We start from the raw sequence: 12,818 nt of genomic DNA on the forward strand, positions 1-12,818 counted from the left end.
CGAAGAAGTGGGCAAAGGAGCGTTTCTGTACAAAGCAGCGGAGTAGGCTGCTGAAGCACTCGGACTTGACTTCAGTATTAGGGGTGAGCAAAATGCATAAAATCTTATCTATCTCGAGTACTCACTCCTGAAAGGCCGGATTAAGAAAGCACAAGAGAAAAACTTTCATGATCAGCTCCTCGATAAGAGGATGCACGGTATCTTCCACAGAAATGTGAAGGATCAGTCAATGTCTTGTGAGCTAACGGTTGCTTTCTTTAAATCGCCCGTATTAAAGTCTGGTACGGAGGGTTTCATTTTTTCATGCCAAGACGGTGTCATTTCCACCTTAACATACCGTCGCCACATTTTGAGCCAAAACATTCCTGATGCTAGCTGCAGGGCGTGTCATGCACACCCCGAGCATTTAGCTAATATACTATCTAGTGGTCCAACTCACGCGGGAACGACCTACATTCAAAGGCACAATGCGGCACTAAGAGTGCTTTATTACCATCTCTGTCATATCGCTCCTCTAAATGCTCCCAGGTAAATTGAGTCAATTGTTGAGAATGGGAAGTGCCGCATATACTGAAATTTTATATTCTCGACAATTGTTTCTGTTGCTCACTCGAGGCCTGACATGGTTCTTCTTGATTTCGAGAAGCGAACTATGTTCGTTATCGAATTTTCGGCACCAGCTGACTAAAACATCATAACAATTAAATAACAATAAAAAATTTCATCTGAATAATTTTCAAATCTTTTACCCATCTATAAAAAACGTTGACAAAAATTTCTATAATTTGAAAAACATTTGAAAATTTTGAAAATGCTCTCAATTTTTTAGTTTTGTTTGAAAATGTCTGTTAACCTTTATTTTTGGGACCTTCAGAAGTGTATAAAATGCTGGGTCAATTGGATACATGCTTCAAAAGTAGCGTGGCTACAACATTCAGGTAACTATACATACAGACTTACAGATAGACAGGCACCGACAAAATTTTATGATTTTCGGATTCGGTGCGTGCCGAAATGTAAAGATCCGTTAGAAACCAGAGATCGAAATTTGGACGATTACATTAAATTTCTCATGAATGAGAATATAAAAACTAGATTTCCTTATCAAATATAACGTACATTGTTGAAATAAGTAACACAAAATAATTTGAAAAAGGAGTTTATTTCAATGAAATGTATAAATTATTATAAATAATATCAAAAATATTTGAATTATTCCTTAAATTAATTAATAATCACGAAATGGGTTCGTAACACGTTAGGCGTCCCTGAAATCTGTGCCGCGTCCGATGCCTCTACCCCTTCCTCTACTTTGACCACCTCGGAAGTCTCTACCACCCCTGGAACCTCGCCATCCACGAAGTCTACCGCCTCGGTAATTCTCACCACTCCATCCTCCTCTATTACCCTCACCACCCCTATCAATGTTTCTATCCCTTTCATTGAAGAAAAGCTGCCGTTGACATTCGGACATGAATTTGTAGTATTCGCGCATTCGATTTTTATAGCTGTTGCGCTGTTTTTGCTGCTGTAAGAAGCGATTGTAGCATCCACCTGGCGGTCTTTTTTCTAAAATAAATTTAGCTGATTTATTATTTTATTTCGCTATGCAACCATAACATTGGAACGTAAAAGATATTTTAAAACTCTTCTGCCATCTGAATGTTATAAAATACATAAAATAGATTAGTTCAAATAATTAATAAGCAGTTTTTTCTTCAATTTTGTCAGCTTTCAAACCATGCACTATAGCCTTTAAAATATACTTATGTGAACATAAAAAAATTGTGATTAATAAAATTAGTGGTAAAGTAAAATCGAAGTCAAACATACGTGACCATGAAAAAAATAAAGAAAATGTACATAAGCGATTTTCTGAATAAAAAGGGCCGCCTACAAAAAATCGCTTGTGTAGATACAAGCACGTTCCCATTATACGACATTTTTAATTTTTAAATCGTGTTCAATTCAGTCTCTAAATATTTGTTTGTCTTAATTGAAATTGCAGAATTTTAATTAAGTTTGATTATATGAAATCAAATTATCTTCCTTGGGTTATTTTTTGCACTAATTTGTGAATCATTTAATTTGATATAATTGCTTAGTTTACTGTTTCAAGATTAAATTATAGTTTGGAAATATTATTCACAACTGCAAAGAATAATGCATTTAGTGGATATACGTTTTAAAAAAGCAATTTAACACCATTGCAATTAAATTTTTAGAGTCCGTGAGAAATAATAATATATAATAATGTTTATAGGTAAACGGAGCCAATGAAGATGATCGATGAGTGCAGAGATTCACGTATATCCAAATCACTTGTTATATTGATAGAATACTCCCAATATTTATTAATATTTTCTTTATAACTAGCATCATTGATTAATTGTGAAATTGGAATGCATAACTCAGAAATGAGATACTTGAATAAAGCAATAACACGCGGCCAGTCGCCGGCGGCAGTGCTGCTAGGTCGAAAACAAATCTTCAGTTTCGCTCGATTTTCCTTCAAAAATCTTCAGACAGATTTGAAAAATTTCTTCAGATTTCAGAAACATAGTTTTAGGTTTTATAATAGTATCCAAAGTAAAATGAACAATTTGAGATCGAAATATGGTAACAACCGATAATTAATTAATTGATTTTAGGGATCTTATTCTAATATATCTTGTCTCTAGCGCTAGGGGAAAAGCTAACAGATCAGCAGTGGGACTTGGATGCTGTTTCGAACTCGAAGGAACCTCTCTATCTCTACCTGTAAGAATAAAAGGTGCGTTCGATTTTCTACATGGTTCTAGATTCCCACTTCAGGTCAGTCGTGCGTATGCATACATAATATTTCCAATTCACAATGAGGTTAAGTTAACGCGGGAACTTTAGAAAATTTTAAATCTGTTATTCTTAAAATAGATTTAAATTAAATCCAAATATGTAAAAACTGTAAGAATAAGTTTCAGAATTAATTTTTTATAAATCATGTTTGTATTATAAATAATGAGTTTATAATAAAATATACATTACACATAATAAATATCGCTTTTTTATGCGTGAACATGTTGTAGAGATTCATAGAAATTAACCGAAAGTGTTATAAATACCTGAATGATAAGTAACATACTTTGAACAAATTGTTTTGCTTCACAACTAATAACAGCCTCATAAACACATAGTATTATATTTGTGCATGATTTCATTTGGTATACCGTAGTCATAGTAATGCCATCGTTTATCAATCTGTTAGTCAATTTTCTTAATCCCTACGACATACATATGAATTTTCAAATTAATCTTATAGGTTCATAAAGCTGATAAATTAAAGTGCATATTGAGCCTCCTTCATATTTTTATATCAGGTAACAAGTTTCCATTATAACATACTGTGTACGACAAATTTCTGCTTTACAACTAATAAGAGTCTTATGAATACATATTACTATTATGTTTTTCTAGTGAATTTCTCAGTTTGGTTTTATTCAGATTAACTTGAGAGAAAAACCTCTCGACTGCTGCACTACTGTGTGGAAGTACCGCGATTGATTTAACGAATTCATATAGTAGTCCATACTTAAGGGAACCATCGCCGTTAAAGATTTTTGGAACTCCGTTCCAAAACTGATAGTAATCGTTAGATTCTTGGCTATCAATGTAAGCATCATTTCGCAACAAGCGCCACTGTCTTTCTAAAATTTCTATGTCAAACATCGTGGGAGAACACATAGCAGCTACAACAGCCACTGAAGGTGGACGATTAGCTTTAAAGTAAGCAGGATCAACGACATTTAGTTGCGCCAGCATCTTTTGGTATTCAGAATTGAAAGGAAATCGATATGGAACTCTAGACAATTTAGTCTGAAGTTGTATAATTCATCTTTACTGATATCGTTTTCATTTTGACGTAGAGAAATAGCTACAGCTGGTCTTCTCCGATTGAAATTCTTTATTCAAATCAGTGAACAGCGGAAGTACGTGGCTTAAAAAGTCTAGGTACAGTTTATCAGGGGATCCGATAATAAACGGTGTATTTCTGCAGCTGAACTGTCATCATTATCGCTTTTTAAATGTTCGCTGTCAAAGTACAATTCCAGAGCAGGATACTGTTCTCTAACGCGTTGAACAGCAAGCAATAAAGATAGCCATCTCGTTTGGCACGGATGAAGCATCTTATGTGGTTTTTAATCTAAATATAATTGGGATTCTTTAAACTCAGATAATCGCTTGAAGTTTCGATGCATGTAAGTATAAACTAGTCAAATCAGATTGTCGACATCCATCGGAAGTTTTTCACAAGCTTTAGAAGCAACTAAAGGAACGAATGACAAATGCACTTTAAGATAGATAGAAAGGAAATATCTCGTTTTAGAAAAGCAGATACATAATTGTGTTTGCCCATCATTGCTGATGCTCTGACGGCAGCAAAACCTAAAATATTATTTTTATAGGGTATGTCATGTTCAATGAAAAAGTTTAATATCTCAGAGTAAAGATGATCTGTATCAGCCTGTGGAACTCCTTTACTAAACAATAATGCATGATCAACCGTAGTCTCTCTATACATACGCGTCACAACAGCTACAGTTTTAATAGAACATTTGTCAGTCAATTCATCAATCATGATTGAAAATTTACTGACTTTCAATCTGCTTACTAAATTCTCAAAACTATAGCAACCTGCAACATTCACAATCAATGCTCTGCACTTCATTCTACCACAAGTCATCTTTTGAATAACTTCTTTCTCTAGGTGCAAATTTTGAACTAATTTAACGAGGTGATCACTTACTGCGAAAGGTAGGTTATGCTCGGCAATGAACCTCGCGAGTTTAATTTCGTTTCTTTTACATTTTTTGTCTACGTTAAGCTTTACTTCATAACTGGTGTCTGTTAGAACAGACTGCTTTTGACCGTATTTCGCAGCACCATCAGAATGCTTTTTTGAATTTAAATGACGAAGTACTTCGATTTTACCTGATTTATATGAGTGATTGTAATATTCTCAAAAGAAGTGTAATATCCCATTTTCGCTTGGTGCTATCCAATTCTTGAATTGTGGCATAGATTGCCATAATGCTTGATATTTGTGGTCATATTTCTTCACAGATTTCGCCTTTCTTTACTGTTTCTGGGCCTTTTAATGTTGTTTCGCTTGCTTTTCGTCAGCTGCACTCTCGGAGCTGGTTTGATGAGGTTCGACACTCTTTTCCTTTCGTGTCTGTTCCATAGTGGTAGTACCTAGTAAACCATAATTTTATGCATATCAAGACGTGAATGCAAATTATATGATATTGAGCCAAAGCTCTTCATATTCAATTTATTTTTATGAATATGACCACGTGGTAAAATACATACAATTTATACTTATTTGTAATTTAATTTTTAAGTCATAATTTATAATTATTATACGGAATAATAATTTTGAAATAAATTTCTATAATTCATACTAATTTAGGGTGGTTGTTTTAACAGAGGACAAGAATTCCCGGCCATTGCCCGATTTTAAAAATTTGTCACGACCATTAAAGTTAAGACATTTGAAGTAATCAAAACTAAAATTCGAAATAAAGCACCTAAAGTGGAACTTTTTTAAAACTTTTAACTTTAAATCTTCAAACTGAAAAAATTTCGATTCCGAAATTTATTACTCAAACATTCAATAATTTACACTTTTCAAATTGTACACAAATTTCAGAAATATTTTAAATTAAATCCTATTAAGCTGCAAAATGTGAAATAATAAACTTTTATAAAGCCTGCTTCATTTGAAATGAATTTGCTTTATTTATAATAGTTCTTACCATATGTGAATTCCGATCTGAAAAGAGTGAATTTACAAGAATGATCGACACTCAATTTTATTACGAAATGTGTTCAAATTCACAATAATGAGTATTGAATATAGTCTCTTATTTCATATAAAATTCTGCGAAATATAACATCATCACATTATAATCTCATTGTAAAAAGTTTGTATGTGAATCACACAATAAACTTGGTCATTATATGCCACCTTGTATTGTAAAAGATTAAAATTTCACTTCTATAACACTGTATAACCTATAAATTCAAAAAAAAAACGCGAGGAAAATACCAGGTAATTTTTAGAAATTTTACGTACTGCAGTGAAATTAAATGATCAGTAGAGATTTCGATGATGAACTACAAATATAAACATGTATAAAAATGTACCAAATGCTCAGCGCATAGCGGATAAAATCGATAATCTCATTTGTAAATCAATATTTCCAAACACCGGCATCAACCGGCACCGCACCTTTCAAACAAAGACAAATCGAAGCTCACGATATGACGATTGAAGAAACTGTTACGATACAAGCTAAAGCCCTTTCATACCTCTGCTTGCCGGCAGTGAGACAGCCTGTCTCTTTAGCTCTTATGGACTTTACCAATGAGGTACTTGCTGTCAGTTGCAGACGAATGCGTGATTGGTCAAACTATATTTGAATCAAACCCTGGCAGACCGAAGGAACCGAATGGAGCCTCTACCAAGTACCCGTAAAGACCCCATTGCGTCCCCATTCGGTTCCTTTTTAAAAAACTCGAAAAAACAGCAAGATCAAATTTTAAACTGTTAAAATTCGGATTGTATGTTAAAATTCCCTATAGAAGGTCATGGAATAATCGCAATAGTTCTATTTTGCAACAGTAAAAAGTTTTAAAAAAATTATAAGACGTATAACGCTTATTGACTGCTACACTTCAAACGCATCGCCTGTAAGTAGCAGTCAAGAGTCGTTATACGTCTTATATTTTTTTAAACTTTTTACAGTTGCAAAATAAAACTATTGCGATTATTCCATGACCTTCTATAGGGAATTTTAACGAATAATCCGAATTTTAACAATTTAAAAGTTGATTTTGCTGTTTTCTCGAGTTTTTTTTTTAAATAACCGAATGGGGACCCAATGGGGTACATTGGGTACATTTACATGGGTGCATTTACGGGTACATTGTAGAGGCTCCATTTAGTTCCTTCGGTCCGCCAGGATAACTTACGTGAAAGAGTGAAAAATAGTTTTTAAACACATCTTCAAAAAAACAATTTCAGATTTTCATTAAATTTCTTCAAATTCTTTAAAAATCCGCAGGCTATTCAGTTTTTCCACAAATTTGAAGAAAAATCCTTCAATCTAGCAGTAATTTATCTAATATGCAATGAGATAAAACTCTGGAAATATTTCAAAGATTCCACCAGTTATTTAAAAATATAGCGGCGGTAAAATTTAAAATGGATTGAAATGAGAGATTGTTTTTTTTTAAATAAAAATAATTTACTTATGTTATCTATGGGTATTATTTGTTATTGAATATCTTAAATAAATGCTGCATACATGATGAAAATGTAAAAATAATTATTACAAAAAATAATTTTTTTAGGTCACCATATAGATTATGAAGCTAAGAGCAACGTAAAGTAAAATAAAAGTGTTTTTGTTGGTACATTGTTAGCTATTCGAAAATGATTTATTTTCAGAAATATATACATTCCATCGTTTTTAAATAAAAATGTTAAATTCTATGAATAAAAAATGTACAAATACTACTTGGAAAAAAGAACTCAGTTTTTCTTCTATTCTTCTTCTTATTTTCATTCTTTTTCTAGAAAAGTGTTTTAGGAAATACGTTTAAGTTTAATAAAGAAATCACAAATTATATATAATAAAGTCTTTTTTGCTACCGATATACCGAAAATCGTTCCATAAAAAAGAGAATGTGCACAGTTTGAGCAACTTTATAAATTTCTAAAGGCTATAATTCACAATTTCATCACTTTGGAGAACGTCTTACTATTTGTACTCATTAATGAAGTACATCACTATATTATTACACTAATGCATTGTTCTTCAAATGTAACAAAGAAAAATTGAGAACCGTGTTTTGTACAACAAAACTAACAAAAAATGTAATAGGGCTGTTTCACGTTTTTAAATAAAATAATTTTTTTAATACATAAGTTTAATCCGAACCGAAGGTGCGTTATAATTTTTTTTCTGTTTTAGTCGTTCAACAGAAAAAAATTATTAAAAATTGAAGGCGGTAAAACACTTATTCAAATTTGTATCACGTAGGTGACACGTCACTCAGAGGTTCTGATAATTATCTAACATGTGACGATGTGACTGATGAAAATCATGGAAAGTAGCGAAACCCATGACAAAGATGTTAGGCCACGGTGTGCTGCCGATTCTGACTACTTTAATTTGATAGCTTTATTTATTACGGTGTATGTGACAAAAAAAGTTATCCTGTTATAGTATTTGGATTAAGAGTCACTAGTACGTTGAAAGAGAGCATTAAGTACAATTATTAACACATTTAAAAATCTTACATTTATAGGAATTGTCCAGTAAACATGAATACATTTAACTAGTTTTTCAATTAATTCTTTATACATACCATAAATATATCTATTTTCAGTAGATCTGCGCTGTTGGCTTTTACGAAACCCTTCTTTAACATTTTTCTAAACAATATTTTGCGACTTCTATTTTCCATTTACACATAACCAAAACAAAACACCGACACAGAAAAAGATATTTGAGAATCACTAAAACATGAGGTGTGATTGGTGAAAAATCCGACCCCTTTGACGTCAAAGGGGACCTCCAATCGACATCGTGCTAGAAAATTCATATTTCAACATTAAATTAAAATTCCCAGTCATAATTCCTGAATTTAAAAAATTGGTTTGGAGTCTCCAATAATAATATTTTGATTCAAACTTCTACAGCGTATCCTCATAGTATCCACATAGTATCCCTTTCGTATCATGCAACGAAAACTCAAAATACAGCAAGATGGGCATTTAACTTGTTGCCGTAAAAAGTTTTAAGATATATAATGCTCATAACGCCTGTTGACTGCTATTCGCAGATGATGCGTTTGAAGTGTTGCAGTCAACAGGCGTTATGGGTGTTAAATTTTTTTAAACTTTTCACCGTTGCAAAAAAAACTATTACGTTTACTACGTGAGCTTCTATAATGGCAATTCCAATGTAGAATCTGAATTGCAAAAAGCTAATTGCCCATTTTGCTGTTTTAAAAAAAAAGTTTTTGTTGCATGATACGGAAGGGATACTATGTGGATACTATAACGATACGCTGTAGAGCATCCTTTCCGTTCACTTTCTGAAAATAGCATTAAATCTATAATAAAACTAATAAAATTTTGAATTTGAAATAAGCAGAAGTTTGAGTAAAGATGTCAATTTTATAAAAAATTTAAAATTTGTAAAAGTTATCGTGTTGATTTTAAGGTAATTCTTTGCAGTATTTTGCTAACTTAATAAATGCAAGATATTTCTTTGAATTGGCATATATTCTATATGTTCCGTCGGAACAACCATATTATATTTATTTTTATGCGATTCGTCGAAAGGCGAAATTTTATTTTACGTACTTTGAGAACAATATTTAGGAACAGCTGTTTTTAACATCATAACTGCTAATTGGTGTATTTAAGTGTTTACTGGAAGCAAAATTCCTAAAGTTTCGATTTTATACCTTTATTGCAATAAGCTGCCTAAACCGTCTGAAGGAACGATCGCCGATCGCTGTAAGACCTTTCCTGTCATTAAACGTTGTTCTCAAGATTCCTAAATCGTTTGCCTGTTTGTCATTACGTACGCATCTGTCAACCATGTGACCAAAGGCCTATTGACCTTTGGGTTTCAAGTTTGGCGTTTTTTCCCTGCGGTTTTTCCACTTCGTCGGTTTCCGTCAATGATCGGAAGTGAACCGGTCATTCTGAGACATCGAGACCGTGTCATCTCCGAACCTGAACCCGTCAACTAGTCTTAGGGATCGAAGTTTTTATACGAGAACCGATTCTCGGTTCCAGTTCTTCATATGTTACTCGATTCCGGTTCTCGAGAGGCGGTTCTTATCAGGACTCGGTTCCGGTACCACCGGCTCCTCGACACCCCTTTTTACTGCGCATCTACTAAAAAACCCGCGCATATTTAAAATAATTAAATAATAATAAAATTAATTTAATAAAAAATAATTAAATTACTAATAAAAATTCAATTAATCAATGATATTAATAAATTTTTATTATTTTAAATCATTTTATTAATAAATCCGTCTGCTACATAAGTGGTTACATGTATTTACCGTATTTAAAATTTTAACCTTAAAATTTACGCATCTCATTACTTCTCAAATTTCCGTTCTACTGACGAAAGAAATACCAAGTGGTTAATATGTTTTCCAGAAAGCCTGTTTCGTAGCTTCGTTAATGCTAGAGAAGCTCATCTCTTTTTGGTTCTGATTGCATCGCACCTTATCGCCGTTTCCCAATTTTTTTAAATACAACCATGCTTTACTTGGCGGGGCCATCACTAACACTTTTGAAGTTCTTCGCTAAGTTATATATCGATACCTTTACCGTATAACCGTATCAACCATTTTTTGGAACTAAAAGAATAAGTGTTCACTAAAAATTTTTTGAAGCTATTGTTAATATAAATTCAATTGTTTAATATAATTTATATATAAATTTAATATCAAATATATATGATTAATTTGTTAATATAAAACAATTATTCATAAGAGACCGGAAATTCAGCGCTGTTCGTTGGGTTACTAAACAATTTAATATTGCAAATTAAAAGACTAATTTTCACAAAATTTATATTGTTAAAGGAATACCAATTTTATTTCCACTTATAAAATTAATATTTATCATTAAACTATACATCTTTTGTTAAAAAAAATGTTTCTTCGCATGCAATTAGTATAATAGCTTGGCCCTCGGTGGGTAGACATCTTGCCAACTGATGTCACTACGATAAATACGTAAAAGTGCTCATAAAAATGCGCATGCGTTGACTTGATACTGCCTGCAGTAAGGTCCACGAAGGAATAATAAGGTGACCCAACTGCCAGTGGGAAGCCATTTGAAACTGGCTATAGAAACATTACCGTAAGTGATAGGCACATTACAGGAAGATCTTAAATTTTCGTGCGCAGGTGCGCAGCTGTCCTCCTCCTGTACATGGAAAGGTGTGTGGACAGATTGTGAGAAGGAAAAGTAGTACCTTTTAAATCTGTAATATGATTAAGAAATAATGAAGTAATATAACTTGATTGAAAAATTTAATGTTTTTTGCAAACGTAAACATGGAAAATGTTAAAATTTCATTAAAAGTTATTATGAGGTGACTCAGTTTAGAAGTTAGTAAATTATGCATTTACACGGAGAAACTTTCAGTTATAAAATTTGATGGTATAATATTTATTTTTACAATACGACAATAGCAAGTTAGGATATAGAGTCACTATTTTAATTGTACTTACTTACTTAATTACTTACTGTACTTAATTACTTAGTAATTGCACTTACACCAAAAGAAACTTATTATAATCCCTAAGACAGACTGTGAAGTTTACAAAACACATAATTAGATGTTTATCTTTTATTTTAAGCTGAAAGAGAAAAAACCTTGTTAGAAGATATCAGCCCTGGCGAAAATTAAACACACGTCTCCGGGGCAGCAGAACGAAGATATTTCCCTGTGATAAAACAAATGATAAGTTTTAGAAATTTTATCATCCTCATGAACTTCGGCGCGTGTAAGACGTAGTTTGGTACTGAATCGCGAAGCACAACATTCAATTGTTTTTTCTTTCATTGCACCTTCCCATTGAAAATGGTGATTTTTCTTACCTGTTTTGCAACTTATGTTATTTTTAATGCCAGTTATTGCAACTACGGTTTTATCATTTAATTGGTGAATATCACTTTTTTCAACTTCAATCTGCTATCAAAAATATGAATTTTTCTAACTATAAATGGCAATTATTAGGTTCGCAGTATATTTATAAATGAAATGGAAAACGTATTTCTTCTTATGGCTGCGGCAATAATACTCTTTTCTCGGCTATATCCTACATTACCATCGAACTTTTGCAAATATTATTATTATAGTACCAAATTTTACAATCAAGAGTTTCTCCGTGTATAAGCATCTGTACAATTTAATCAGCACGGATAATTGCAAATAATGTGATATTATAATAAATCGCCCTACCGATAGAAATCTCAGAGTATATGCTAAAGATTCTCAAGGCTCTGAGAAGCTCTGAGAAGCTCTGAGAAATTATCCGCAGGCACTCAGGTATAAGAGTAAAGGTTAAATTTCTAAATCATTTCTATTAAAATGAAATGACAGTTATGTCAAACAATAAAATATATTAGACTTTTATTGTACGTGCAGTGAGGGCTTTAAAAAGCGAAGTGTATTCGCCTTCTTCGGCATGTAACTTGCACCACAACTCGGCACTTGACACCTGCATCAAAACAAACGAACAAAACCTCTCTAACTTACGTCAATTTGACCAACTTTCTCACTCACACACTTTTCCATGTATAGAAAGAGGGCAACTGCGCACCTGCGCACGACAATTTAAGATCTTCCTGTAATGTGCATACCACTTATGGTAATGTTTCTATTGCCAAGTGTGGAAACGGAGTTAGGTCTCCTCATTGTTCCTTCGTGAGTGAAGTCATATTGTTTGCGACCTCGCAACTCGCAAATCTTTGGCACCGTGCTGCCAGATAAAAGTTTAGTGGGAGGAGAGAACCGAAGAACCGTTTGGAGACTCGGTTCCGGAACCGAGAACCTACCGCAACAGTTTTTACAAAACACCAAATTTCATTTAGTTCTCTATAAAATTATCAACCTACAAGAAAGAACATTTTGGTCCTTCGCGAGCCGCGGATGTTTTGCATAGTGAACGCGCTTCAAACAAAATCGCGCAGGTTCGGTAAAAAATGTGAAACATTGCTTTTGTGA

General features: G+C 32.9%; 1 protein-coding gene across 4 annotated transcripts; it reads right to left on the minus strand.

Annotated features, from left to right (window-relative positions):
• Nucleotides 1-1,193: 1,193 nt before the first annotated feature.
• On the minus strand, nt 1,194-6,307 carry LOC117179784. Of its 4 annotated transcripts, none has more exons than XM_033371887.1 (4): nt 6,187-6,307; nt 4,969-5,232; nt 3,102-3,260; nt 1,194-1,569 (listed from the first exon to the last, which is right to left on the minus strand). In XM_033371887.1, the coding sequence occupies exons 2-4, from the start codon at nt 5,017-5,019 to the stop codon at nt 1,225-1,227; spliced, it is 555 nt and encodes a 184-aa protein (XP_033227778.1). In that variant the 5' UTR covers nt 5,020-5,232; nt 6,187-6,307; the 3' UTR covers nt 1,194-1,224. The 4 variants fall into 4 exon arrangements, with proteins under 4 accessions (XP_033227778.1, XP_033227777.1, XP_033227779.1 ...); XM_033371886.1 differs by having other exon boundaries at nt 6,116-6,307; XM_033371888.1 differs by lacking the exon at nt 6,187-6,307 and adding an exon at nt 5,796-5,886.
• Nucleotides 6,308-12,818: the final 6,511 nt, after the last annotated feature.

The sequence above is a fragment of the Belonocnema kinseyi genome, chromosome 9 (assembly GCF_010883055.1).
Source record: "Belonocnema kinseyi isolate 2016_QV_RU_SX_M_011 chromosome 9, B_treatae_v1, whole genome shotgun sequence".
Lineage (NCBI taxonomy): Eukaryota > Metazoa > Arthropoda > Insecta > Hymenoptera > Cynipidae > Belonocnema > Belonocnema kinseyi.

Coding starts and splice junctions, on each gene's coding strand:
- LOC117179784 (XM_033371887.1), bottom strand. CDS start 5,019: ATGGGATATTACACTTCTTTTGAGAATATTACAATCACTCATATAAAT. Junction 3,261..4,968: donor CAATCACTCATATAAATCAG/GTAAAATCGAAG, acceptor TGTATGTCGTAG/GGATTAAGAAAATTGACTAA. Junction 1,570..3,101: donor GTATGTTACTTATCATTCAG/GTATTTATAACA, acceptor AATTTATTTTAG/AAAAAAGACCGCCAGGTGGA.